The sequence below is a fragment of the Chamaea fasciata genome, unplaced genomic scaffold (genome assembly GCF_029207755.1).
Source record: "Chamaea fasciata isolate MVZ Bird 193981 ecotype frontalis unplaced genomic scaffold, bChaFas1.0.hap1 SCAF_15, whole genome shotgun sequence".
NCBI lineage: Eukaryota > Metazoa > Chordata > Aves > Passeriformes > Sylviidae > Chamaea > Chamaea fasciata.
The window spans coordinates 1,071,583-1,098,797 of NW_027094100.1; the positions used below are offsets into that span (position 1 = coordinate 1,071,583).

General features: G+C 56.5%; 2 protein-coding genes across 6 annotated transcripts; both read left to right on the plus strand.

Moving 5' to 3' along the window:
- The first annotated feature begins 4,744 nt into the window (after window positions 1-4,744).
- FGF1 (fibroblast growth factor 1) lies at window positions 4,745-26,826 on the plus strand. Of its 5 annotated transcripts, none has more exons than XM_066197119.1 (4): window positions 4,745-5,019; window positions 21,088-21,280; window positions 24,567-24,670; window positions 25,365-26,826. In XM_066197119.1, the coding sequence occupies exons 2-4, from the start codon at window positions 21,112-21,114 to the stop codon at window positions 25,557-25,559; spliced, it is 468 nt and encodes a 155-aa protein (XP_066053216.1). In that variant the 5' UTR covers window positions 4,745-5,019; window positions 21,088-21,111; the 3' UTR covers window positions 25,560-26,826. The 5 variants fall into 5 exon arrangements, with proteins under 5 accessions (XP_066053216.1, XP_066053215.1, XP_066053214.1 ...); XM_066197118.1 differs by lacking the exon at window positions 4,745-5,019 and adding an exon at window positions 7,741-8,135 and having other exon boundaries at window positions 24,572-24,670; window positions 25,368-25,460; XM_066197117.1 differs by lacking the exon at window positions 4,745-5,019 and adding an exon at window positions 8,031-8,135 and having other exon boundaries at window positions 24,572-24,670; window positions 25,365-25,460.
- LOC136297500 (keratin-associated protein 10-11-like) lies at window positions 25,792-26,436 on the plus strand. Its single transcript, XM_066197443.1, has one exon. The coding sequence runs from the start codon at window positions 25,792-25,794 to the stop codon at window positions 26,434-26,436; it is 645 nt and encodes a 214-aa protein (XP_066053540.1).
- Window positions 26,827-27,215: the final 389 nt, after the last annotated feature.

The following is a 27,215-nucleotide window of genomic DNA, read 5'->3' on the forward strand; positions in this document are numbered from 1 at the left end:
TCTCACTTACTCTTTCTGTGGGAAGTGCAGGGGCAAACCAAAAGCAGAATATTTCTTAATTACTCAGGAGTATTTCCCCCGCACATACATCGGCCCGGCCTGGGCACCCAATTACTGTGCTGATACTGGTGGTGACAGTGCTGTGACAGACTCGAGCAGGCTGTCACAGCCTGTGCCTGCAGATTATCTGCCTCAGCAGCGCTTGCCCGGGCGCTGTGTTTGGCTCCGGTGGCCGTTGTTTCCAGCAGGAGCCCGGCAGGGCAGGGCTGGGTGTCTGCCCGGCACTCCCGTGTCCCCGGCAGGGTGACACCCTGCCCCGTGGGGATGGGACCAGCAAAGTGTTTCATGTTCGATCCATGGTGTGATTTGTGGGAACGTCCCGTGCAGGGCCAGGAGTTGGACTCGATGATCCTTATGGGTCCTTCCAGCTCAGGCTCTTCCACGGTGCTCTGATGAGGCGACTCCTATTTTTTCTGGTTTTTGGACATACATCTCTTAAACGCATTTCAGTGTAGAAAGCCAAATGATTTCCCTCACTTTTTCTGGCAGCGGACGAGTTTCCCATTCCTTGGGCACTCCCCAGTCAGGCTCTGGCCTCTCCCTCTCCCCATGCAGCCCCGGCCACGGCACAGCCAGACCCCGGCCAGGCCAGCCGGCCCCTGCCCTGCACAGCCCCACACTCAGAGCCCAGGACAAGGCCAAGCTGCAATTTTCCGGGTTAATTGCCAGGATGCCAGTGCAGGGGAGAGACAGAGATTCCTTTGTGCCGGCTCCAAGTGCCTCTGTTCCAGGAGAACGGCTTATAACCGACCTTGCTTTGTGTGCCCAGCCCTGGCTGGACACTGTTTGCACAAGTAGCTGGGCTGACAAAGACAAAATCAGGAATTCTTGGAGATTTTGGGTGGTGAGGTATCTCCTGGAGCAGCCCTCAGACACAGCAGCCCCAGTTCTGTTTTCCTCATGGGCTCAGATCTGAAAATCCAGGGCTGTGCTGAGCGGGGCTGACATTCCTGAGTGAGCCACCACGCCGGGGTCCTGGGCTGCCCTCCCCGCCCTCCCTCACCCAGCCATGGAGCAGAAACCTCCTGGGACAGTGAGGAAAAGAAAGATCCACCAGTGGCACACAGGGAGAGCTGGGATCCTCCAGGTCCATCCATCCTCGGTCCAGCCAGGTCCGTCCCTGCAGCACCTGCAGCCCCGCCGGCAGTGCCGGAGAACAGGCTCACCCTGCGTGTGCCAAAACGAGGAGAGAAAAGGCCGTGTCTGTTATCATGCACGTGGGAAATGAAATGAAAGCCAGAGAGTGCCCAGCACAGCACAGGGGGCAGCTGGGACAGCTCTGAGGGGATGTTCACAGATGGAACTTTGCCTCCTTTCCTTCAGAGCCACCGCTGCTGATGGCACTCACTGCTCGGAGCCTTTTCCTTCCCAAGTGGGAAGAAAGCTGCCTTGGCCTGGCTTCCCGGGAAGTGGGGCAGCTACAAAAGCTGTGGAAACCGCACAACAATCAGAGGAAAGAGGAAAGTGGTGCTGAGGAGCAGATACTGGCTCCAGGCCTCACCTGGGGTGGGAGCTGGGAAGGACAGCAGCTATGGCAAAGGAGCAGCGGGGGATGCACCACACCCTGCCCGCAGGAATTCCCGGGGTGGCAGCAGCTCCCAAGGTCAGGGAGGTTAAAAAGCAGCCAGAGCTGCATAACCTGAGCCTGAGGAGCCTCCTAGGCTCTCTGTGTTTAGATATTTATATATGTGTATATATATTTGTATTTATATGTAAGTGGCAGAGGGTGCCCAGAGCAGCTGTGGCTGTCCCTGCATCCCTGGAAGTGTCCAAGGCCGGGTTGGAGAGGGCTTGGAGCAGCCTGGGATAGTGTGAGTTGTCCCTGCCCATGGCAAGGGCTGGAACAAGTTGTGCTTTAAGGTTTCTTCCAATCCAAACCATTCCCCAAGTCTGTGACTCTGGCTTTGGTAAGTTTTGGAAGACTGCGATGAGGGAATAGCAAACATGCTCGTGGGATCTCGGCAGCTCTTGGGAACAGGCTGTGGCAGTGGATTGGTGCTGCTCGTGATGGAGCAGGAACTGCAGGGAGGAAACATCACTGGGCAGGGGAGGAGGACAAATGGATTCTGTCAAGCTAACTGGATCTATTTTTAGATAAAACTGTAATTAAGTCAGTACTTGATAACAGCAGGACTTTTAAGGTAATGGGGCTTCTGTTACAAATCTAAATGCAACATGGCACATATTAAATGAATCAGGAGATGTCTGTTTTCCCTGGAATGTAATTACAGAAGAGGCCTCGCTTGGTCAGGGTATCCAGGAGAGCCCTTTGGGAGGCAGCCCTTGACTCTGAGCTAATGCCCAGCCCAGTAAACAACATTGGGTTCAGTGGCTCAGGTCATTTGTTAAAATACAAAGGCTGGGAGTCATTCCTCAGGAGGGGCTGCTCCCTCCTGGGAAACGGGCTGGGAAACACCAGCGGGATCCTGGCGAAGGAGCCGGGACTGAGAGTCACGTCCAGGACCACGGCAAAGGCAAACAGAATCACTGTCCTGGCTCTGCCTGGGCGAGGGACAGCTCCTGGCAGAGATCAGGGAGGGCAAGGGGACCTTAATGAGGCCCAGGCTCCTGCCTGGCTCCCAGGGCAGAGCCCCGGCCCCACCCGTGCTCCTGCAGGAACAGAACCCACTCCTGGCACAGCTGCAGCAGATTTGGGGAGCCCTCAGAGGTACCCTGGGCCACCAGATGTTCCCTCGGTGTGACACCAGGGACAGCTGTACCCGCTGCCACTGGGCCAGAGCAGCAGCTCTGCTGCCGCCCAGATGTGCTCCAGCTGTGGATGCTGCACCCTCACCTGCACGGGCCTCAGATACCCTGCGGCTGCCAGAGCAGCTGTGCCCCGGCTCCAGATGTGTCCCCTGGCCGGCCATCGCCCCCTCTTTGCCCTGTGCCCCAGCTGTGCCCGTCCCCATCCAGCTGTGCCCAGCTGCGCCTGCTGCGGTTCCGCGGCGCCCTCTGGCGGCTCCGGAGCCTCCCTGCGCCTCCCTCTCCTGCGGGATTTTCCCAGCTCTGTCATTTTATTCACCTTTTCCTTCCTTAAGATCTCTGTTACCTTTATTAAGTGACTTTCCCGCGCCTCTTCCCTCTTCAACGATTGGTGAAGGGAAAAGGGGCTTCGTAGGAGTTTCTGGTTACCAAAATTCACCTCGTTATGATAAACACCCTGATTTGGAGAGACTGCAAGAGGAAAGCTTTGGCCCCGGTGAGAGTCCCGTCCCCCCCCCCCCCCCCAAAAAAAAAAGAAAAAACTTAGTAACTGTCAGAGATCAATTTCTTATTTCACATTAAAATGGTTAATGGGAAGCAGGAATAAGAAAACAATGAAATAAATCTTTAACACAAATAATACAATTTAGTAGTTTTACATATTTAATCTACATTTAATATACTTGTCATATACTTAATAGATAGATTTTTTTTTTTTTTAAATAAAGACTAGGAAATAGGCTGAAAAAATAAGTGACGTCAAATTTTTGGACCTGAATTTTTCTCATCTGTAGCACACCCATTTCTGGGGAATCCAAGTCACACCCACCTCTGACTGAAGCCTGACGTGGTGGGTCCCGTCCTTCACCTGCCCCTGGGGTTGTGCAGTCAGCGCCAAACTAGCTTCTCCCAGATCTGAACTGGGGAGACTGGGCTGGGGGAAATTCAGGTTTCCCTGAGACTCATCACAGGGACCTTTACCGAGTTTTAGTCATGCAAATAGAAAATTCGGGCAGCCAAAGGCGCCGTGACGGCTCCCACCCCTCCCGCCAGCCACCGTGAAAGGGCACGGTGTGACACACACACGTGGGGACAGCCAGACTCAGTGTCACACCCCTGACATCCCTGCTCTGCACCCCCTGAGCCACAGAGCCAGGCTTCCCCAGCGCCCCACTGGCCCCCTTCAACCTTCACTCAGAGGATGGGATAAAAATAGGACAAAAATAGGATAAAAATAGGATAAAAAGAGTCGTTCTGACCGCACTGAGCGTGTGGCACCAAGATGTCCCCAAGGATGTCCCCAGAGGAGACCCTGGGGCAGGCGTGGGCAGGATGCCCAAAGGATCTGGACTCCTGCACATGGAATGTCCATGTCCCCTCCTGTCCCTCTCCCCCTGTTCCCCTCTGTCCCTCTCCTCCCGGCTCTGGTGGCATCAGGCCGTTGATGGCAGCGCACGGGGCCGGGGCTGGCCGCGGTTCATTCCAAGGCTGCTGCACGCTCCGAGCGTATTTTTAATGTATTTATCTCCCGGCAGCTTCCTGCCAGGCTGGTCCGCGGGGGAAACGGGCACAGAGAGGCAAATGGTGCTGGGACACCGCCACCCTGCAGCCGGTGCCAGCGCCAGCCCTGGGGACACAGGGCGGGGTGGCCGCGGGATGGAGCGGGGACCGGGCGCGGTGTGCGGGGCACGGCTCGCATCAGCCCTCCGGCAGCTGCCCGGGCCAGGGAGGGACAGAAGGGGCCCGGCAGGAGCACGGGGAGAGGGCTGGCAGCGGGCAGCCATGGGAGCTGGGCGCAGCCTTTGTCCCCGTCCCTTGGGCGGCCGGGCAGAGGTCCTGGACGGGCCTCCGGGAAAGGGGGAGGCTGCATTCAATCCTTGTCCTTCACCTGGGCTGGAGTCCAGCCCCAAAATAGCCGTCCAAAAACAAGATCACATGAGAGGAAAAAAATAGCAAGGCGAAGGATTATCCATCCATACTTCCTTGTCCTATGTGGGCGCAGAGCCGGCGCTGCCAGCCGCCGACGGGCCCGCTCCGCGTTCCCGGTGCCCGCGGCCGGCTGCGGGAGCCTGCCCGGCCCTGCCAGGGCCCCGGGGGTGATCCCGGCAGCAGCTGCCCGGCTCCGGGAGGTGGAGCGAGGGGCAGCGTCACCCCAGCACATCCCTGCCCACCCCCGGGCAGGTCAGCGCCGCTGTCCCCCAGCTGTGCCCGGCTGTCCCCAGCGCCCAGCCCTGACACCGCCACCCTCCTCAGGTGAGTGCCTTTGGCAGCATCCTGCGCTTCCCACCCCGGCGCGGCGTCACAGGCTCCCGGGGGCTTTGCAGACCTGTCCCGCAGGGTTTGCAGCAGGTTCCTGAACTCCTGGCCGAGCTCGCCAGTTCGTCCACGTGTGTGGGGCTGAGGAAGAACCGGGGTTCCCTTTCCCCGTGCCCCGGCTCTGGGCAGGGAGCTGGCAGGAGGCAGGAGCGGGCTCTCCAGCTCGTCTGGGCTGAGTCCTTCAGGAATATCGCTTCAGGAGGGATGGACCCAAAGCCCAGGACTGGCCGATCTCCTGAGTCTCACTCTAAACGTGCAGGAAGTTTTGCTTAAGTGGTCTCAGCTGTGGGACCGTGGTTTGGGGGATGAGGAGCCGCCGGGGCAGCGGGGCTGGGGCTCAGCTGCCCTCACAGGCACTGCCTGCGTGCGTGGGGCCAGGCAGGGAAGCACCTGCAGCTTCCTCGGGGCTCCGTGGTTAATTATTCACTGTGCTTCCAAAGTGCCCCGGGAGGTGTGCGCTATTGAGGGGACTCAGAGCCCAGGGCTGGTGGGCGCTCCTGGCAGTGAGGTGAGCAGGTTCCTCACCACAGGCAGGGGCAGGAGAGGAACTGGAGCAGCAGCCGCCCATCAAATTCATCCTGAGAAATAGCACAGGCACCTGCTGCAGGTGCTGCTGGCGCTGCCCAGGCAGGGCGGGACTGGAGAGGGCAGGGGGGAGGCAGAGCCGCTGCCAAGGCAGTGCCCCCACTCCTGAGCAGACCCCATCCCTGCAGTGTCCTCACCCCTAAACAGACCCTATTGCTGCCGTGTCCCCATCCCTGCAGTGTCCCCACTCCTGCAGTGTCCCTATCCCTGTATTGACCCCATCCCTACAGTGTCCCCATCCCTGAATTGACCCCATCCCTGCCGTGTCCCCCACCCCGTGTCCCCCACCCCTGCAGTGTCCCCACCCCTGCAGTGTCCCCACCCCTGCAGTGTCCCCCATCCCTGCAGTGTCCCCATCCCTGCAGTGTCCTCCACCCCTGTATTGACCCCACCCCTGCAGTGTCCCCACCCCTGCAGTGTCCCCCACCCCTGTATTGACCCTATCCCTGCCGTGTCCCCCACCCCGTGTCCCCCACCCCTGCAGTGTCCCCACCCCTGCAGTGTCCCCCACCCCTGCAGTGTCCCCACCCCTGCAGTGTCCCCATCCCTGCAGTGTCCTCCACCCCTGTATTGACCCCACCCCTGCAGTGTCCCCACCCCTGCAGTGTCCCCCACCCCTGTATTGACCCTATCCCTGCCGTGTCCCCCACCCCGTGTCCCCCACCCCTGCAGTGTCCCCACCCCTGCAGTGTCCCCCACCCCTGCAGTGTCCCCATCCCTGCAGTGTCCCCACCCCTGCAGTGTCCCCACCCCTGCAGTGTCCCCCACCCCTGCAGTGTCCCCCACCCCTGCAGTGTCCCCATCCCTGCAGTGTCCCCACCCCTGCAGTGTCCCCATCCCTGCAGTGTCCCCCACCCCTGCAGTGACCCCATCCCTGCAGTGACCCCCACCCCTGCAGTGTCCCCATCCCTCTGGCTCTCGCAGGGGCCACTGCAGCACTGTCGGTTCCTGGGTTTCGGCCAGGCCTCCTCTCCGCCGTGCCCGGCGCGGATCCCGCTGCCCAAGTCCATGTTTGCTCTGTGTCTGCGTCGCTCCGGCTCTTGGCTCCATCCCGGGGCCATCAGCCCTCGGGACAGGCAGGGAGGACACGAATTTGGCAGGACACCGTCTGCAAAGCGCCGCTCCGGGGCCGCTGAGCGCCAACCGCAGCCAGGGGCAAGGGCAGCCGGGCAAGGGGGGAGGGCTGCGCTGCAGGGAGGGGCAGCCCCTGCAGCTCCGAAACACGGCGGGGTGTTCCCTTGAGTGAGAAAATGGACCAGTACTTCCTCATCTTCCTCACGTCCCCACAACCCCCATGCCTTTCGTCCAGGAGAGCCCGAGGCAAAGCCAGGCCTGTTCTCCTCTTAGATCCAGAAATATTTGGCTATGTCTATTTTTTATTTTCTGAAAAAGCAAGAGGACATCTTGGGCGGGATTTTTAAAAACAAAGGGGGGGGGAAATATATATCGATATGTCCGGAAAGCTCCGAATCCACCTGCGCTGTGGGGAGCGCTAGTAGCTGTCCCCAGCCGGCGCTGGTAACCACAGTGAACTCGGGAATGTTTTATCCAAACGTCTGAGCTCCGGGCATTTCCAGCCCGGAATGCCTGTCCAAACACGCTGGCTCCACGTGAGCCGCGACTAAAAGCCTTTTCTGAGCGAGCTTCAGATAACGCAGCCTAAACATCACCACATCAAAGGGCTCGTGGAGCCCGGCCAAGCGCTGAAATCATCGCTCGGCCTTCGTCAGCGCTTCATTAGGGCTTCATTAGGGCTTCATTAGCGCTGCGGCGGCGACCTCGCAGCTCACACAGCCGCACCCCGACCTGCACCCAGCCCGGCACCCCGTGAGCCCCGAGCCCACCCCAATGCCCGGCGCAGCCCCCAGGGCAGGGCCAGCCCCGCCACCAGCCCCAGCGCCCATCCCCGGGGACGCGGAGCTGTATTTTATCCGGCTGACAGCGCTCCCCGAACGCTTCGGCTTTTAAGGCCAGGCTCTCCCGGTGCCAGCGGGAAGGCGGCCGTGCCCGGCACAGCCCCGTGCCTGCCCCGGCCCCTTGCCGGCAGCTGCCCCCGGGGAGGGCAGGGACCCCGGTGGGGAGGGCAGGGACCCCGTCCCCGCTGCCCGGGGATGACCGGCATGAGGGCGGTCATCGCCTTCCCGCAGGGCACGGAGACACCCAGCGCAGCAGGAATGTCCTGGGGAAGGGAAGGGAAGGCCGATGCCGCTCCGGCTTCTGGGGGGTTTTATCCGCTCCTGCTGCCGGCGGGCTCAGCCCCAGCCCCCGGAGTGCGGGCAGGTGCCCGGCCCCGCTGCGGGGCTGGATCCCATCAGCCTCCCCCATCCCCCCCCCCGCATCCTCCCGCCGCTCCCCCGCCCCGAGGCAGCTCCTCCTCATCCTCATCATCATCCCCGCTCGCTCCGCTCCATCCCGGTTCTCCCCGCGCGCACTCGGGAGCCGCAGCCGGGAGCGCCGCGCAGCCGCCGGTAGGTGCGGGGCGGGGGGCGGCGGGACCCGCACCCGGGGCCGGGCAGGAGCGGGGCTGAGCCCCACGGGATGCCCCGACGGCCCCCGGACACCCGGGGGATGCCCACACACACCCCACGGCACGGATTCCCGCGGGAGGATCTGGGGTCCCCTCGGGGTGCTCCGCGGATGCCATGGGGATGTTCTGCCACTTCTGGAAGATCTGGAATCCCCTCGGGGCGCTCGCGGATGCTCCGCGGATGCCCAGGGGATGTTCTGCCACCTCCACAGACCCCTCGGGATGCTCAGGGGCAGAGGGAGGTTCCGACGTGCAGGGTCGGGCTGGGATGTGGAAAGGCAGCAGGTCCCTTCACCATAGTGGCAGGGTGCTGCTCCCCCCAGCTGGGACAACCCCCCCAAAAAAATCCCCTGCAGGTGCCCCCAAATCCTGGCAGGGGGGAGTGGCTCAGTGGCTCAGCATCATTCCAAATGACAATCTCCAAATTACTGCAAATTCGCCTGAAGCTCTGTGTAGAAGCAGAAGCCCAGATCAGAATTTGAATTGAAAAATACTAAACCTCAAACATTTTAAATGGCAAAACACAATATTTGGACCATTAAAAAAAAAAAAAAACCCAAACCAAACTAACTAAAAAAAAAACCCAGACAGAACAGCAAACAGAAAGGAAAATTGTTGCAGTGACACAGCACTATAAATGGTTCATTTTTGATGCAACATAAATAAGTCACAGAACCATCGAATGCTTTGGGGAAGCCACAGCTTCTCTGGGCAATTAAGTTTGGTTAGGGATGCCCCATCCCTGGAAGTGTCCCAGGCCAGGCTGGACAGGGGATGAAGCAACCTGGGACAGTGGGAGGTGTCCCTGCCCATGGCAGGGGTGGCCCTGGATGAGCTTTAAGGTCCCTTCCAACCCAAACCAGTCTGTGACGATTCCACGATTTATGACTGAAATAACACCGCAGGGATTACCCTGATGGGCCTGACAGCCAAAACTCCTCATCACCAGCATGCTCTGAGCTGTGAGCTGCTCTCTCAGCCAAACCAAAGATGCCAAACACAAATTTCTGCAGGCTCAAATGTCCCCGGCTGGGGGTGCGGGTGTCAGGCTGAGACTCTGCGTGGCCCCGGGGCCACAGGTCCCCACTGCCCCCTTCCCCCGCCAGCAGCTGCAGCCTCTAGGCTCCGTCGGGCCATTTAGCAAGGGTGAAACCCCTGACTGGGCAGCAGCAGGTCCCTGTCCCCACCGTGCTGGGGGTCCTGGGCACTGTGAGACTTTGGCTCAGCTGGTTGGGACTAAGGGCAAGGAGCCAGAGCCAGCTGCACGAGGAGCTGCCTCAGCTGGGAGGAAGATCAAGGTCTGAGCCGTGGGAGGAAGGCCAAAGTCATTTAGGGAGCTCGGGAGGAAAAGTTCATCCCCTGGGCTGGGGTGGAGCTGGGAAGGAAAGTTTATCCAAAGGGCTTGCAGAGCTCTGGGTCAGCCTGGAGCCCTCGGCAGAGCCCAGCTCTGTCCAGCCCAAATCCAAAGTGTGTGTTCCTGCAGATCCCAGCACGGAGGAAGCTGGGCTGACCCAGTGTGCAGGGAGAACAATTGGGCATTGTGCTGCCTTATCACCCCTGAGCCCTGTCCTGCCTGAGGAACCGATTAAACTTTAGACCCCTCTTTGGGCAGACCTTCCCACATGTCTCATGAGCCTCCTCAGCCTCCCACCCCTTTTCACCCTCCACTTTTTTTTTGTTTCTACTTTTCCTTTGGCCTCCCACTTTATTTTAGCCTCCTGCCCTTCTCAGCCTCTGCATTTCTTTCCCCCTCTCACCCTTTCTTGGCCCTCTACCCTTTTGCAGCCTCTATTTTTTCTGTCCTTGTTTTTATTTCTGATCAACCTTTTTTTTCTCTTGCACTCCTAAGCCTTTACTTTTTTTCCTCCCCAGTCTTGTGACTCCAATTCTTTTCCAGACTCCTTCTCACCTTTAGCCCCCATTTCTCTTTCAGCCTTCCCTGCTTATTCCATCTCCTTTTTTTTTTTTTTTTTTTTTCCTTCTTTATTGCCCTCAAAACACATTAGCACTTGCACTGGATCTTACAAACTCTTTTAGTAAATATTCCCTGAAAAAAAAATTATATTACAGAGAGACAAAGGCTGCCCTGACCTCCTGGGCTGCCCCTGGGTGCCAGCACTTCTCCCTCCTGGGCACAGTGGGCACTGACTCACAGCTGGGGCATTTTTAGGAATCCTGTGTATGTTGCCTGTCAGTGCAGAGCTGTGGGGGATTATCGTGGAGGTTGGGTCTGGCTGGGTCTGTCTTTCAAACAGAAACCTCACAATGAAAATCTCTTTGCAGAAGGATTTGTTGAAAACCAGTTCAGTGAGAGACACAATGGCTTTGGCATGGTCTCTGCTGTGGATGCAGGAATCCTCCCTCTCCCCCTGTGTTTGAAAGGTGCCCGACTCAGTGTTCAGTTCCTGTTTCTTCCCTTGTTTCCAGCATCAGAATCTGTTGGTTTAAAGCTGTTGGAGATCGAAAGCAGAGGCCAGGGCCGTGCAGAGCAGCTGCAGCAGCAATTGGTGACTTGCAGGTTTTATATTCCCCAGAATCTGTCAGTGTTTAACAGGGCAGGTGGCACTCAAATCCTCACGCCTGGATTTGAGGCAGCTCTGGCCTCCAGCCCTGAGGAGGCAGAGACACTCTGCACCTGGCACCTGCAGGGACAGAACTGTCTGCCACAGGTCCTGCTTTTCCCTCTAAAGCCTTGAATAACAAAAGTGCTTCATTTCCTTCTGCTGAAGGTGGCAGAGAAAGGCTGAGGCAGACTCTCACAGTGCCAGGTTAATGTTGAGGAATTCCCTTCAAGAAGAGCTAATACACAGCCAGTGCTAAATAAAATTCTATTAACCCCAGCACAGCACCATTAACACGCAGCCATGTCCAGCTTAAAGCCTGACCTCTGTTTTAATTAGGTAACAAACCCCATTCTGCTGGGTCTTAACTCAGAAGTGAGCTCGGAAGAACCCCCTTTAAATGAGCTCAGAACCCCTTTTCCCCTCTGTTTGTGCTTTTCCTACCCCCAAACTCCCTCCCTTGCCCAGGGAAAGCCCCAGAGTGAGAGGGCTGCTGGGGAAAGCACCAAGCTGGGATCCCACAGGCAGATTCCCAAGGCCACAGCATCAAAGCCTGGCAGCTGTCCCTGAGGACAGGGCAGAAAGGGATTTCACAGGGTGTGGGAACCGGGCTGTGCCCAGGTACCACTGACTCATGGCATGGCATCTAAAACCCTTTTGTCCCCTTCAGACTCCTTTGGGGAGTGGTGTTGTCTGCCCTGAGCCATCCTCCCGAGGATTTGCCCACTGCCCACAGCAGTCTGGACACACAGTTCATCCGTGACTCACGGCTGCTCACAAAGTCTGTCCTTGCTCCCGCCTCTTAATTTAGATCTGTGTGTCAGCCTTGATCTCGGATCTTTCCTTTCCACAGGGCTGGTAAATCTGCTGTCCCGCCTGCAGACCAGCCTTGCCAGCTCTCACCTGTGCAGGCATCCTACTTCTGCAGAATCACAGAAGCCAGGAGCTGTTTAGTTTAGAAAATCCCCCTCAAACCATCCAGTCCAACCATTCCCCCGGCACTGCCAAGGCCACCGCTAACCCACGTCCCCCAGAGCCACATCCACACGTCTGTTACAGCCCCCTGAGGTGCAGCCAGCCTGGCAGTGACCCCCGTGAGGGGCACAGCTGCCCACCCTGCTGGGTGCTGGTCCCACGGGGCACTCCCAGCCCAGGGGGTGAGGCAGGCAGCTCCCCCAGCCTGCATGCCCACCTTGGGGCACAGCCCCCCCAGCTGCACTGTGAGGCTTTCTGCCCCGTGCTCAGGCCACAGAGCAAGAGCAGGAGCCTTTCCCTTCTCTGCTCTCATCCTCGCTCCAGGGCTGACAGGAGGGGGAGATCTTTACCGTCACAAATCCTGCTCTCTGCATCCCAAGACGAACTCCAGATCCGAGCTGTCTGCTCACCCCAGACACTCTCTGCAGGCCATAAACCCCCTGGAAACGATGCTGATCAGGGAGCTCGGTGCCAGGCAACCCATCTGCTGCCTGCCCCTCTGCCTGGCACACGCTGGGAGATCAGGGGGATCCTGCATCCCTGTGCCACCCGAACAGGACACGTCCCACGCTGGCCCCTCCATGCATTTCCAAACCCCCAGAGCTGGCGCAGGGCCATTCCTGTATCCCCAGGGCTGCCCTGCTTTCCCCCACTCCAGTTATGTTTTCCCCAGAGGGGTTCCGTGCTTTTCCCAGAGAGATCCATCATTACTTCTCCCACAGCTGCACAGCCCCACAGGACACGCGGGTGTTGTAAACCAAACTACCCAAGTGTGTACTTTTTCCACTGGAATTTCCATCTCCCTTGATACCTGATTCTCTATTGAAGGTCAAATCTTGGACATAAAGTACAAGTATTTAACACCAAGTAAAACACCCTCCCTTCCCCTTCCTTAGTATTCCCATTGCTGCAGGGTGTTCACAAAAGCTTCCACTTGATGGGAAAAGTATTGGCTGCCAGACTCCAAATGGAGCTCATGCCTGCCTTGGTGTGGATGTGAACCTCCACAAACCACAGGGGATGCTCACTGCCTCCCTGGGGACCCCAGTGCAGGGCTGAACGTGCAGCTCACGAGTAAGGAAAAGGTAAAAACCCATTTGTGTTCTGGTTGTGGCAGCCCCGGCTGGGCAGGGGCACAGCAACTGCTGATCCCCACACTCTGCCTGGTAATCCCAAAATTTGTGGTTTAGTGTGGGGTTTGTTTTCTCTATTTAGATAATCCAGGGCGTCTTTCCGTCTTGATTATCACAAGCATCACAGCACAGCAGCTGTGGCCACCCCATCCCTGGAAGTGCCCAAGGCCAGGTTGGACAGGGCTTGGAGCACCCTGGGACAGTGGAATGTGTCCCTGCCCATGGCAGGGGTGGCACTGGATGAGTTTTAAAGTCCCTTCCAACCCAAACCAAGATCCTTGGCTGCATCCCCGTGGGCCAGCCTGGCCCCACAGCTTTCCCCTGAAGCAGCTGTGGAAACACGGGGCACAACAAACACCGCGGTGTCTCTCAACTGCCCACTGGGGAGCTGGAAATAGCCAGCGTGGGTGAGACCTCGGGGGCTGAGGCTCAGCAGCTTGTTAAAATTGCAGCCTTCTGCCCTGCACTGTGCCCTTTGTGGTGCTTTGTTGTTTACAGAGATGAGAAGGGGCAGAAGAGCATCCAAAAAACATCCCCTTCCCTCTGAGGGTTCTGTAATGGAAACGCGAGGCTGGGCTCTGTTTTCCTTGGAGCAGGGTGGCAGCACTGCCTGCTCCTGCTGCTGTCACACAGCCTGTGGTCACACAGGTCGCAGCGAGGACCAAACAGGTGCCCAGCCCTGCAGGGACACAGGTGTCTCCTCGTGTCCCCGTCTGGGACAGCAGGACCAGAATTAGGGCTGTACCTTCCATGGGGTCTGGTCCCAGTGAGTGACTCAGGCTCCTTCCCAGGCCGGAGCTGAGTGTGACACAGAGAGCTCCGTGTCCATGAGCTCCAGAGCCACCCCCTGCCACAACTGAGAATTCCCCAGTTTGTGCCTGAAGGACACAGACCAAAGCAGGGACCTGTCTGGCTCTGCAGACCACAAGAGGCGGAGGTGCAGAGCTGCTCTCCTTAGTTTACTCCAGTGACTACTCAGCCACACTAATTCCAGGGTTTTTTGCATTTAACGAGATTCAGCCCTGAGCTGGCCTTACTCTGATCTTTCATCTGAAGTACTCCTTGCCCACTCCTACATGATGCAGCTTTTCACTGGAAGGCATTTTCCCCAGTCCCAAAGTCATGCAGATAAGAAAATTATTATTTATTGGAGGATTTTCCTGGTAATAGCCACTATTAACTCAAGCTTTTATCTTGCTGTTATTGAGCAACAGCTTAAGCTCCTTACTCAGGCAGCTTGGAGGAAAAAAACCAGGAGTCAGCATCCAGGGGTACTAGAGACTGAATTTAAAATAAGGCATTGGGCAGCAGAATCAAGAACAGGATTCTTCCAGCCAGTCCTACTTCGATGTTAAAAGGAGCAGCTGTATAGCCCTTACACAAACATTGCAGGATGAACACCACTGACTCCCTGCACATTTTCAGAGCAAATCATTGCTGAGCTTATGGTGAGCCCAGAAACCAAGTGATTTTCCTTGGAACAGCCCAGGCTGAGGCTGTGCTGGAGGAAGCTGGATTTCTGAGCGATGATACGTCTGCTGATGGTTAACCACCAGGATGGATGTGGGGTTTCACTTGGCCTGGAGATGAAACCCTGGATTCCAGCATCCTCTGCTTCTCTGGGGAAGGACACGGTACAAAGGCTGAACCCAAACTCAAATCCCACTTTTGAAGCTGGAGCCAACCCTTGGCTGGGCTTGGCCACCCTTCAGAGGGCCAGCTGCAGGAAGTGCTGCCTGACACCGTGTGAGCATTCCTGCTCTTTGCTCCCAGTTCCAGCCCCACGAGCAGCAGCAGCAGCCTGGGAGGCGTTGGAGCCGCCTGAGGGCTGGCCCAGGGTGACCAGGACAGAGTGACAGGCACCTGCCTCAGCAGGGGTGGGATTGGAGGCCTCAGGGTGCAACAGCAGAGCCAGAGCAGTGCCTGGATTGACAGCACAGAGGGAACTTCTGGGGCTGCAGTTTGTCATTGGGCATCATCCGTCCGTCCATCCATCCGTCTGTCCGTGGGTGTGCGGGGCAGCCACACCTGCAGCGCCAGCCCAGACAGCCACAGCCAGGGCTCTGTGGTCTGACTCTGTGCCCAGTGTCCTGCACGGACACCGGGGGTGGCTGGCTGGGGGTGGGGACACCGGAGAGCTGGCTGAAGTGCCACCAGCTCCGCCACCTGTCCCCAGGGACCGGCAGCAGGTCCTGGGCAGGGATGGGACCCCACTGCAGGGCCCCGCCAGCCTGGGGGCTGCTGAGCAGGGGCCAAGGGGCACACCCCTGCCCCCAGGGGTTTTCATAGCATCACTAAACACTTCAGGCAACACCTTCCCAGCTGCAGCTCCCATGGCTTCCCCTCCCTGCAGACGCCTTTCCCTGGAAAGCCAAGCGCAGGCAGATCCAGGGAGGAGAGGGGCCCAGAGTCCACAGCCAGGGTGGCAAACCCCAAACAAGGTTCCTGTGCCTGGAGCATCGCCCCTGAGTCCTCAGCAGCGTCGGCAGCACAGAGCCACCCTCCGCGGGTGACAGGGATGGGAGTGGTGGCACTCGTGGCACCTGTCAGTGGCTGCTCCCAGCCAGCTCAGCGCGCTGGAGCGAGGTGCTGGGAGGCAAAGCACAGGAGCAGGGACGATGCTTTGCACTGGTCTGGGCACACGCCTGGGAGAGGGAAAGGGCACCTGGAAGGGGCAGGCAGGACCCGCTGCATCCTGCAGGGGAGGGGAAGCCCGGGGCGCTCGCCTTGCCTCCGCTGCAAAGCCCAGAGGTGCGGGCACATCCTCCAGCCCATCCCCGGCTGGAGGGACGGGGCTTTGGAGATCCTCTCTCCGGGGTGTTCTTCCCATCCAGCAGGTCCCACACGTGCGGCTGGCTCGGCAGACGGGGCTCAGGGACATGAGGCTGTGGGGTCTGTGGGATTTGTGTGTGTCCCTGCTCATGTTCGTGCCCCTGCCCTCGGCCCGAGCCCAGGCGGGACACAGCGGCGAGACCACCCTGGCAAAGCCCCAGCTTTGGGGCCGGAGCGGCTCCTGGAGCTGGCACTGCAATTAAGTTAATCACCGGATGGCAAAGGGCCGTGGGTGGGAGGTGGGAGGGGAGGGAAGGTAATTAGAAAGTGGAGGATTCTCCTGGTTTTCCTGTCTCCCCACGGACACCGCCGGCTCGGTTGGATGTTGCACTGGCTGTCCCAGCTGGGGTGTCCCGGCTCAGAGCTCTGAAGAGGCCACACCTGGCTCTGGGGCTTCCCCTCGGGCATACCTGCGGGCACAGGGCTGGCTTAACCCTGTCCCTCCTGTGAAGCTGCTGTGCTGCTCATCAGCCATAAGTGACACCCGCTCAGGGAACTGCTGAAGTTTCCGCCTTACAGCCCCTCTGTTTTACCTGCCACAAATCCAGTGTGACTGAGGGGAACGGCTGTTCTCTGCTGGAGAGCAGGAGATGATGACAGCAGGCATTACTTAAATTGATTTTTATGCTTTTGGTCGCACTTCACTCAACATATCCCACTTGCAAAGGGTAAAATCTGGCTGATAAATATTTCATTAAGCAGTTAATCACATCACTAGAGATAAAATCACCTGGCCATAAACAAGACTAGAAACGAGCCAGTGCATTCCACTGATACTCACACAGTGATCTATTACATATTTATCATATGCTCTGCCTAATCATTTATGAAGTCCTTCTAAGAGGATGCAGAGTCCAAGGAATTCGAGCTGTGCCTTGCACTGCCAGCCCTCGGGAGGGGAGGCAGAGCTTACAGGCTGCCCATGCTGATGATAACCCCAGACCCACCGAGCTGCTCCTGCAGCAACCAGAGCATGAGGAAACCTCTGCCTGGTCTCCAACCCTTTCCTGGATGAGGAAATCCATCCCACGAAATGGTTCTCTAAAACTTAGGATGAGTAAAATCCCTGTTTATCTGAGAGGTGTTTGTTCCACATGCCTGGGTCGATCTCAGATCACCCCAACGCCCACAGAAATCCCTGTGAAAGGCAATTCAGAGGCTGAATTCCTTAAAAATATTCTACCTGTTGTGCTTTCCATTCCCATACGGGGTGTCTGAAGTGCCTGGGAAGTGACTGTTCTGTTCAGGTGGCCGCAGTCAGCAGTGGGAATGGGAAGGGAGCCCACCAGGAGGTGATGCTGTCTGATCCCAGCTGAGTCACACGTCCTGGAAGAAACAGGATTTGTGCTTTAATGGAGAAAATAACACTTCCCAAAGTGAAACCAACTGGAGCGTTTCCACTGAACTCACCAGAGGCAGGTTCAGGAGACGCTGATCTCATTAACTGGAGTTGGACAAAACCTCAGGGGACTCCTGGGTTTAGCAGCTTCTCATCTCTCCGGAGTTCTCTGCGTGATCTTTAGCTGATCATCTAAATGACAATTGTGATTAACTGCACTTTTCATCACCGTGGCCACTCAGAGGCCATGCAGAACCTTTCCTTCCAACCCTACATAAAAAATTGTGTCCAAAGCCAAGGACAATCCTGATGTACTTGGGTCAATCCAATCTGGTTTTAACTCAGTAGGTGAGATACTTCTGCTTTCCTCCATGTAGTAGCCAGGTATTCCATACCGAAGGAAAAAAGGCTCACCTTAGCTGGCTGCCTCCGGGTTGAGTCTTTGCTGGCCACTAAATTTGTGCCACAGGAGCCATAAAAAAATAAAAAAGCCACATAACTTCCTGGCAATTCTGACATGCAAAAAACTTTTGGACCATTAGGAATTGCCCACATTTCCATCAACACCACCTTTGTCGTGCAAACAAGTGCCATGTGGTGAATTCTGCACCAGCTTGAAAGCAGAGAGAGGAGGTCCCCACTCCTCCCCTGGCTCCCAGCGTGTGCTGTTATCTCAGAGCTCACACGCCTGACATTGGCAGCACAACCAGCCCTCGATGCTCAGAGTCAGATGCTCGCAGAGTTTGGGATTTCACATCAAAGCCACTGGTTTGGCCAGTGATAAAGTTTGGAACCGACCCCAAACTTCTCAGAATTTCGCAGCTATTCCAGCTGGGCTCCTCTCCCTCAGAGCTGTAGGGAGCAGCACAGCGCAGCCACCACGGCGCAGCAGGACCTGGATCAGACAAACATTCAGCTTTAACTCATTTCTTAAGTCTTTTTTTTACCTTCAGAAATTATTTCTGATCCTTTGGGGTGCTGGCATCTCCGCCCAGGAGAAAGAGCTGCGTGCCCTGAGCTGCCCAGGCCGCAGATGGAGCTGGGGCTATCCTGGAGCAGGTGCCCCGGGTGCAGCCCCCAGGGATTCATCTGGGTGGGGGTTTTCTCTCAGGCAGCACAGCAAAGGCTGTTACACAGAGCTGGAGGAAAGAGGAGCCACAAACACAGCTGCTCTTGGACAAACAGACTCCAGCTCAGCTCCAAATCACCGTCCTGGTGCGACCGGCGGGGTCAGCAGCTGTCCCCTCTTACAGCAACCTCCTCTGGGAACATTTGCCTTTCTCCATGGGGCACCAAATAACCACTGGAGTGTGGTGTCTCTCAGCTTTGCATATTTGAGAGAGCTTGCTGTTCTGCTTTGAGCTATTTAATAGCATTGTTGGGCTTCTACCCAAAGAAATAAGGCCCTTCATGTTGTCTTTGGTTCAGGTTCTCTCTCTCACTCGTGCTTTTTAATTCCCATAAAAACCTAACATGTTCCTGCCAAAAGTGTAATGGTAGGGCCATGAGTGGTGGTGTTTGTAGAGGAACAGCTCCATGGCCAGAAAGTCTGAGAACAGCGATAGTATTTAGCACGGGGAGACAAGAGGAGTGGAAAAGTGTTCAGCGAGATTTGCAGGGGCAGTCAGGGCAGCTGGCAAGCACTGGAGTCTTCCTAAAAATAGCAAAAATAACCCTAGAGGGAATAAGTGATGATGAAGCTGTTTCCAGTTGAGCTGCTCTGGTCAAGCTGTCTGGAGAGGCCCTCAGACCCTGAGGTGACTGTGGGTAGAATCCAGCCTGCTCCTCACTCCTGCTGGCTGCAGAATTTGCTGAGATCCTGCTCAGAGCTCTTGGATCTGGGATGTTTGCTTCTCAATACCATCCATCATCAACTCAGGAGACTTCTGGGTGCCTTTTACCCTCAGATGAAGGTTCAAGAAAAGCTTTGATTCTAGGAAATTACCCAGTGCTGCTGTTCTTGATTAAAGTGAAGGACCAGAGCCCTGTGTCCCACCCTGGGTGACCTGGGCGCTTTCTTTCAGAGAAAGGCTGGCAGTTGGCAAGGAAACTGAACTACTGCATGAAAAGTACGATGAGAGAAAAATAAATGTAGGGACCAGACACTCTAAGAAAGAATTTCACCCGACAACTGTGTTTAAAAAAAGATTTCGAGTCTGTCTTTGGCACCACCTGCTTTGGAAACCACCAGGAGCCACAGAGCTTCTGAGGCTGCATCTCCAGCCTCATGGCAATAGACGGGGGCTGGCCTGTGTTGTCATTCCAGAAAGCACCTCCCAAAATCCCAGTCTGTGTCAAATGGGGCGTCTGAGAGCCTGGGCTGAAGTCTGTGTCCAAAGCAGAGTTGGTGCCACGGCAGGGGCTGCTCTCACCAACAGCCACAGCCCTTATCTCCAGGGGTTCAGCTCTTAGCAATCCAACTTGCAGAGGTTTTTACTCTCTGCAGGCATCTGGGATCCATTTCCAGGTGTAGCCTCCCCTTCTTGCAGCTGCCTTTGCTGTTTGTAAAGAGTTTAGAGCCAAATGTTTGGGGATTCTCTGTGTATGTACGTGTGTGTGTGTGTGTGTGCTGCAGTTGCCACCCTCAGTATCTGCCAGGGCACCCCAAGCACCACAGCAAACCCACACAGTGTGGCACTGGCTCCATCCCAAGGTGCCAGTAGCACAACTCACTGCTAAAGAGACATTTTTACAATCTATAAACACATATAAACAGTGCCTATAAAATATTTTCCATCATATAGCTGTGGGAATACATGACATTTAAAGCAATTTCCTGTATCTAGATTTATTCAGTGCCATGTCTTTTTCTGTTCATAAATCCACTTCTCTCCAAGCACTACAGAATTCTACATGCACTTTCTGTGTATGGAAGACAGAATGAATTCGTGGGAGATTTTAAATGTAGTTTCCAGGCTAAAAACATGACAGTACCTGGAATGTCCGTGGGACTCTGGCCCCCACCTGTGGCATCTCTTGATGCCACCTCTGCAATGGCACTTCTGTGACAGCACTTCTCACTTCTCAGCCTCCAACATCCACAGCATCTTTCCTTGACTGGCCTGGTGATGCCTTCAGGTTTTGGCACAGCATCTGCTCAAACATGGATTGCGACCACAGTCTCCAGCAAAATGAGGTTTCAATATGATCTTTCATTAGACCAGCTTGATCCAAGCCCTGTCCTGCCTGTCCCTGGGCACTGCCAGGGATCCAGGGGCAGCCACAGCTTCTCTGGGCACCTGTGCCAGGGCCTGCCCACCCTGCCAGGGAAGGATTTCTTCCCAATATCCCATCTCACCCTGCCCTCTGGCAGTGAAGCCGTTTCCCCTTATCCTGTCACCCCAGATCCTTGACCAAAGCCCCTCTCCTGCTCCCCTGGAGCCCCTTTAGGCCCCGAGATGCTGCTGGTTGATTCATGGCATATCCTAGACTCAAAATTCCCATTTTCCATAAGCTATTGATCAGTGTCTGGGTAAATGTGCTCGGCCCAGGCAGTGAGAGCTCCTGCCCCCTGCTCATCTCCCACCACATCTAACGTGTGTCCTGACCTTTTCCGTGTGTGATCTTGCGTGATCAGGTGAGCTGCAGAGTGCCAAGAGATGAGCAATATTTACTACCTGACATGCAGTGGGTGTTGCAATTCCTGGTCATAATTGTGTTTGAGAGTTATAATAGTGCAGAGAGAGTTTTACCTGGGCTCCCTTCCCGCCTCTTGTGGGTTCCAATCAGACACTGGGTGTTTTTCAAGCTGGTTTTCTGAGTGTATAATTTTAGCCCGCACGTCAATAGAAAGGAGAACAAAAACAGAATTGACTGCGATAAAATTAAAAGGACGGAGTCGCTCCTGCCCAGCCCCACCCGGCCGGCAGACAGCCCCCCGCCGCCTCCCACGCTGGGGGAGCATCACCTTGGGCTGTGAATCACCTGCCCCCGGTGCCCACCGCGACCCCCGGGCTCCCTCCCTCCCTCCCTGCCTGCCTTTTAAAGCCTGGCAGCGGCACAGCAGCGTGTGCCCAGCGCTCCGTGTCACCCCAGCTGTCACCTCTCTTGCAGCCCGGCCCTGCGAGAGGCTGCGGGATGGCCGAGGGGGAAATCACCACCTTCACCGCGCTGACGGAAAAGTTCAACCTGCCCGCGGGCAACTACAAGAAACCCAAACTGCTGTACTGCAGCAACGGGGGACACTTCCTGCGCATCCTCCCCGACGGCACCGTGGACGGCACCAGGGACCGCAGCGACCAGCACAGTGAGCGACCCCCGGGGGCTGCCCGGGGCTCCCCGCTCTGGGATTCCAGCGGCTGGGCAGGGGGCAGCTGGGGAAAAGGGGGTCTGGGCCGGGGTTGGTGTGACAGCGCACCTCCCCGGGGCCAAAGGCAGCTGGGGCTCGCACGGAGAGCAGGGGACGGGTGAGGTGTGCGCTGTCAAAGTGTAGATGTCAGGGATACAGATATAAATCTGCAGTATTCAATCTGGCGCCGGCTTCAGCTCATGGCAGGCGGGCAGAGAGAGGGGACACGGCGGGGCTGGGGACACGGCGGGGCTGGGGACACAGCTGGCCCTGGCAGGGAGGGCTCAGGGCATCCCACACGCACACACACACGGCATCACGGGGAATCTGCGCTGCCTTTGCGCTGTCATCCGTGTGCCACAGCGGTTTAACAGGTCACCCGTGCCAGGCTGTCCCCTCGCCTGTCCCCATCGCTGCAGTCAGTGGCCCCGGTGGCTCCAGCCCCTGGGACGCTGAGACCTCTGCTGGGAGCAGCTGCTCCAGCAAACGCCACCGCCTGTCCTGCCGAGGAACCCTGGGGAATTTTACGCTTTTTGTGCTCTTGCATTACCAAAAACTCTTCAGAGGATTTTTTTAACCCGCGGCCCAGGAGAGCTGGAGGTCACACAGCAAATCTCCTGCAGGGCTCCGTGGGCAGCAGGGCTGGGCTCTTCCCCACAGCTCTTGGCAGCCACCTCTGGGTGCACCGTATCCTGAACATTTACTGGAATGGGACCGGCACCTGCCAGGCTCCTATCTCGTCAGAAGGAAGGGCTGCGAGGAGCCAAGCCAGCCTTACAAAGTGCTAAGAAAAGCATTTTTATTTTCTTTAAACCACAAACAACACATGTGGCCTCTGCCCTCAAACTCAGCCTTTCCTCTCGCTGTTGTTGTTTTAATGACAGGCAGTTTAGAGCCGAGTTTTCATTACAAACACTGTCTCCCCAGCACGAGGCACTGCTGGGGGATGGATGAAGGTGAGCTCCCTGAGGCTGGATAAACACAGCCTGCAGCTCCAGCCTCCAGCCAGGAATAAACCCAGCACATAATCCTCAGACCCCTGGGAAAGGCTGGATGCTGACCCAAAGGATCTGCAAGAGACAGAACTGGGCTGACAGACACACCAGGAGAGGTGGTTTGAGCTCGGGCAGTGTCTCTGCAGCATTTTCCAGAGGTTTTGCTGGAGTCAGAAGGAGAGGTCAGGATCAGGATGGCATCTCCTGGGACATGGGGAGCCACCAAGGACGTCAGCACACACTCCTGTGCCTCAAGCTGCTGTCTCACAGCACGGATGCTGTCGCCCAGCCCAGTCCTTTTCCCTCTGGAAAAGCAAATCCACCACCTTGGAGCGGTCCCCACGGCTGCACCTGCACGTGGGCAGTGAGTGCAGGCAGGTCCTGCACCCCAGCACGCTCCCACCTCCCTGGCTGCTGGCCTGGGGCCACATGTTTGCAAAACCTCTGCCAGAAAGGAACCTCCTGTAAACCATCTCATAAACTGGGATATAGGAATACACTAATATTTACAGAGGAAACTCCTGCAAGGGCTGTGGGCCAGCAGAGCAGCCTTGATGAGGTGTGGCCTGCTCTGAGCACCCGTGGCTGCCCACGGTCCTGCCCCTGCGCCTGGAAAATGATGGAGCAGCTCAGCATCACTGCCTGGTGTGCAAGAGGAGCAGCCCAGACCATCACTGCCACTGTGGGACCTTGTCACCCAGCTGGGACAGCCACCTGCCAGCCCCAGGGAGGGACAAGACACAGGAACACCCATGGCCATTGGGAAGCCAGTGGGGGCCAGCAGGGTTCCAGCTGCTCTGGTGCTCTGCAAACAGCCCGTGCCCATGTGCATTTTGTTCCAGACAAATATGGAGAATTCTTATTCTCCTCTTAAACGCCCCCAGAATCAGGGAGGATCTCTATGAAGAGCAGAAGGAGTCACTGTCTCTGAGCCTTTGTTGTCCAGCCCCATGTCAGGATCCATTTCCCACATCCTTTACGTGGGCGTTCCAAGCTCGTACCAAGGAATGGAAAGAAAACTTACCTGCACACTGCAGATTCTCCAGGACGAAGCTCATGCTCATCTCTACAAGAAGTCTCATTTTCTTGTTTTCAACCCATTACTTCATGGAAGGAAATCTCTGTACAGACCTGTAAGAGAACCTGTAAGAATTTAGTGCACAAGCTCCTCTCTCTGGACCCACTGCTCTCCCTCCCTGTGTGGCCAAAAACCTCAACATTCCCACTGGCAGCAGGAGGGTCCCTCACTCCCCTCTCTCAGGGACAGTTTTTAGAGCAGTATCATCATTTTCATCCCATTTTCCTCTTTTCTCCCTGGACTGCTCCTCAGGGCATGCAGGTGGGCTGGGGTTTTCCCAGCGCACATTCCCAGCCTAAACCAGGCGTGCACAGGGGCCAAGTATTCCTGCAAACCTGCACCCACACAATTTCCTAATTAGCTATCATTTGCTGAGCAGGAAATGCCAAAAATGAAGAATGTGAACCATTAAAGCAAAGATTTCGCTGCAATGGGTGTTCCACCAGGCCAAGAGGTAACACTGCCTTTGACTTCATCTAAATAAGGATAAATAAATTAAACATAAACAGGAAGGAAGGAGCTGGAGCCGAGACATCCGTTCATACTTCGTTCCAACCAACCTAAATATTGCTGTTATAAACCTTAGGGGAAAAAAAAAAAAAAGCTGCCTACGAGATGGGAAGGATCACTGGGAAGAGCTGGAATTTGCAAGTCACTGTGACTGCAGCCACAGCCTTCTCTATTTCCCCAGTCTCCATCTACAGTGCACTGGATAAATCCAGCTGCAGCAGACAGCTGGATGGGATGCTTTGGATCAGGGGTTTGCAGTGCAGACATCTGCAGTCTGCCCCGTCCCTGGCTTAGCTCCCAAAATACTTCTTCATATGTCACTCCTTAAGTGTCTTGTCAAACCACATGAGAAATTTGTAAATTAGAGCCAGAATTACAACCCCAGTGTCCTGTGTCCCATTCCAGCATCGTAACCAAAAGGCTGCCCTTCCTTTGATGTAAAGGAGGGGAAAAATTGGTCTTTGGTTCCTAAAGGATGGCTGTGGGATTTCTTTGAAGAAGAGGGTACAAGGAGACACTTTCATTACACACTGTACCATTTCCTGTGAACTCTTTATAAGGCAGACTTCAACAAAATACCCCACTAACTTTCCTGGCAGCTCTTTTTTCCTCCTTTTCCCTATTTTCCTCTCACTGTTGTTGTTTTGTTTTTTGCTCCCAGTTCAGCTGCAGCTGAGTGCAGAAAGCGTGGGGGTGGTGCACATCAGGAGCACCCAGTCGGGGCAGTACCTGGCCATGGACACCAACGGGCTCCTCTACGGCTCCGTAAGTGGGGGATCCCCTGGGATCAGGCGTGGACAGGGCTGGGGGGCCTGCAGAAATCTCACGGCTGACTAATGCAAACCACAGGCAATAATTAGGGTCTGTTTGTGATTCTGGCAGCTGCACGGCCACTCTGCATCTGGCTCTGTTCTGGGGGGAGGTAAATAAATCACCGAATAATGCCGTTTACTGCCCTGCCTCTGACGAATATTGTATTTCCTATCGGACACTCGATAAATATTGTGTTTCGTACCTGGAGCAGCAGCTGCTCTGCAGCCCCTCGGCAGCTGCCACCGGGTGTAGGTGTCCCTGCCCAAGACAAGGAGGCTGGAGCTCGATGCTCTTCAAGGTCTTTCCCAACCCAAACCATTCTGGTTCTGTGCTCTGAGCCTGCAGCTGCCACCACGCAGCTCAGGGCCAGAGCAGGAGCCAGGGCCAGGAGCAGCTGATGGAGCACGGGGCTGATTGGGCACTGCCAATTAAAATTCCCACGTCACAGACACCTTGCTACAGGAGTGGCCCAGGGGAGTGAGTCAAGGCCACCTACCCCATGGCTTAAATATGAGCTTTACTGGGGTGTGAAAATCTCAGAGGTGGGTCTGGATGGCATCTTGGAGAGGAGCTGGGATTGTCACATCGGGAACATCCCCATCCCCAGGGCACTGGCTCACTGTCCCTATCCTGGGCTCTCTTCCAGCAGTTACTGGGTGAGGAGTGCCTGTTCCTGGAAAGGCTCGAGGAAAACCATTACAACACCTACGTCTCCAAAATGCACGCGGACAAGAACTGGTTTGTGGGGCTGAAGAAGAACGGGAACAGCAAGCTGGGCCCGCGGACTCACTACGGCCAGAAGGCGATCCTCTTCCTGCCCCTGCCCGTCTCAGCCGACTGAGGCCTGACCCCAGAGCCCAGAGATGACCCCAAATCCCAAAACCCAGCTGCTGCTGCCTCCCTAGAGCTCCTCAGAGCTCCGAGCTTTAGGTCAAGGCTTTGCCAAATCCAGCCGAAGCAGAGCCCCTTTGCTCTGCACGAAGCTTTGCAGAGATGAGGGGACGAGCCCTGACACCTCCCAAGGTCCACGGGGCCCCATCTCCCCCTGCCCTCAGCATGCGTCCAGGTGTGCCATGACCCTCTGCCACGTGCCCGTGTGTGCCATGACCCTGAGCTGTGTGCCCGTGTGTGCCATGACCTTTAGCTGTGTGCCCGTGTGTGCCATGACCCTGAGCTGTGTGCCCGTGTGTGCCATGACCCTGAGCTGTGTGCCCGTGTGTGCCATGACCTTCAGCTGTGTGCCCGTGTGTGCCATGACCCTCTGCCATGTGCCCGTGTGTGCCATGACCTTGAGCTGTGTGCCCGTGTGTGCCATGACCTTCAGCTGTGTGCCCGTGTGTGCCATGACCCTCTGCCATGTGCCCGTGTGTGCCCTGACCTTGAGCTGTGTGCCCGTGTGTGCCATGACCCTGAGCTGTGTGCCCGTGTGTGCCATGACCTTGAGCTGTGTGCCCGTGTGTGCCATGACCCTGAGCTGTGTGCCCGTGTGTGCCATGACCTTCAGCTGTGTGCCCGTGTGTGCCATGACCCTGAGCTGTGTGCCCGTGTGTGCCATGACCTTGAGCTGTGTGCCCGTGTGTGCCATGACGTTCAGCTGTGTGCCCGTGTGTGCCATGACCCTCTGCCATGTGCCCGTGTGTGCCATGACCCTGAGCTGTGTGCCCGTGTGTGCCATGACCCTCAGCCTAGTGTGCCATGTGTGTCCACGTGTGCCATGACCCTGAGCTGTGTGCCATGAGCCGCAGCTCCCAGGACCTGCCCTGGGCAGGCACCCAGAAACGTGCCCGAGGGTCACGCCGGTTCCCAGAGAAGTGCACATTCTGTGCCCCCAGGATTTCTAAGGCAAAGCCTCCCTGCATCCTGTGTGTAAATACATTTATCCATCCAGGTGTGTAGCTTCTGACACGCCCTCGAGCCATTCCAGGTTGCACCATCAGTCCCCTTAGCCAGGGCCAGCCTGGTAAGTGCCAGCTGGGCATGTTAACTGAACTAGGCAAAGCTCCAGCCTCAGACCTTGGCCTCCCTCATGGCATCAGTAGTGTGTGTTTCATGCTAGTACCTGCCAAATGTTATTCGTATTTATTTATTAAGTAAATACGTCTCTTCGACAGGCTGTTCATAAGTAATTCCAGGCACCTTGAGGCTGTCCCGGTGAGGATGGGGCAGTGGCAGTGACTGCCGTGAGCAAGGGGCTGCACAAGGGTGGCAGGGCATCACGCCCATTCCCGGAGGAATTCCTCCCGCTGCCTCTGTGTCTGGCTAAATGGGGCTCTAAAAATGGCTCTGAGCCCCCTTGGTGGCTCCCAAACCCCCGGTGAAACTGAGTTTCCCCACTGGTGGCACCAGGCACATCTCCCAAGCAGCTCGAGAGCCACTCCCGCCAGCTGAGAACATCACCAGAACACCACACTGCCATGCTCCACCCAGAGCATCCACAGCTCCTCTGGAAAACCCGTGCCAGGGCCTCAGCACCCCCACGGGGAAGAATTTCTCTCTA

Coding starts and splice junctions, on each gene's coding strand:
- FGF1 (XM_066197118.1), top strand. CDS start 7,779: ATGACCGGCATGAGGGCGGTCATCGCCTTCCCGCAGGGCACGGAGACA. Junction 8,136..21,087: donor GGAGCGCCGCGCAGCCGCCG/GTAGGTGCGGGG, acceptor CCTCTCTTGCAG/CCCGGCCCTGCGAGAGGCTG. Junction 21,281..24,571: donor GGACCGCAGCGACCAGCACA/GTGAGCGACCCC, acceptor CTCCCAGTTCAG/CTGCAGCTGAGTGCAGAAAG.
- LOC136297500 (XM_066197443.1), top strand. CDS start 25,792: ATGACCCTCTGCCACGTGCCCGTGTGTGCCATGACCCTGAGCTGTGTG.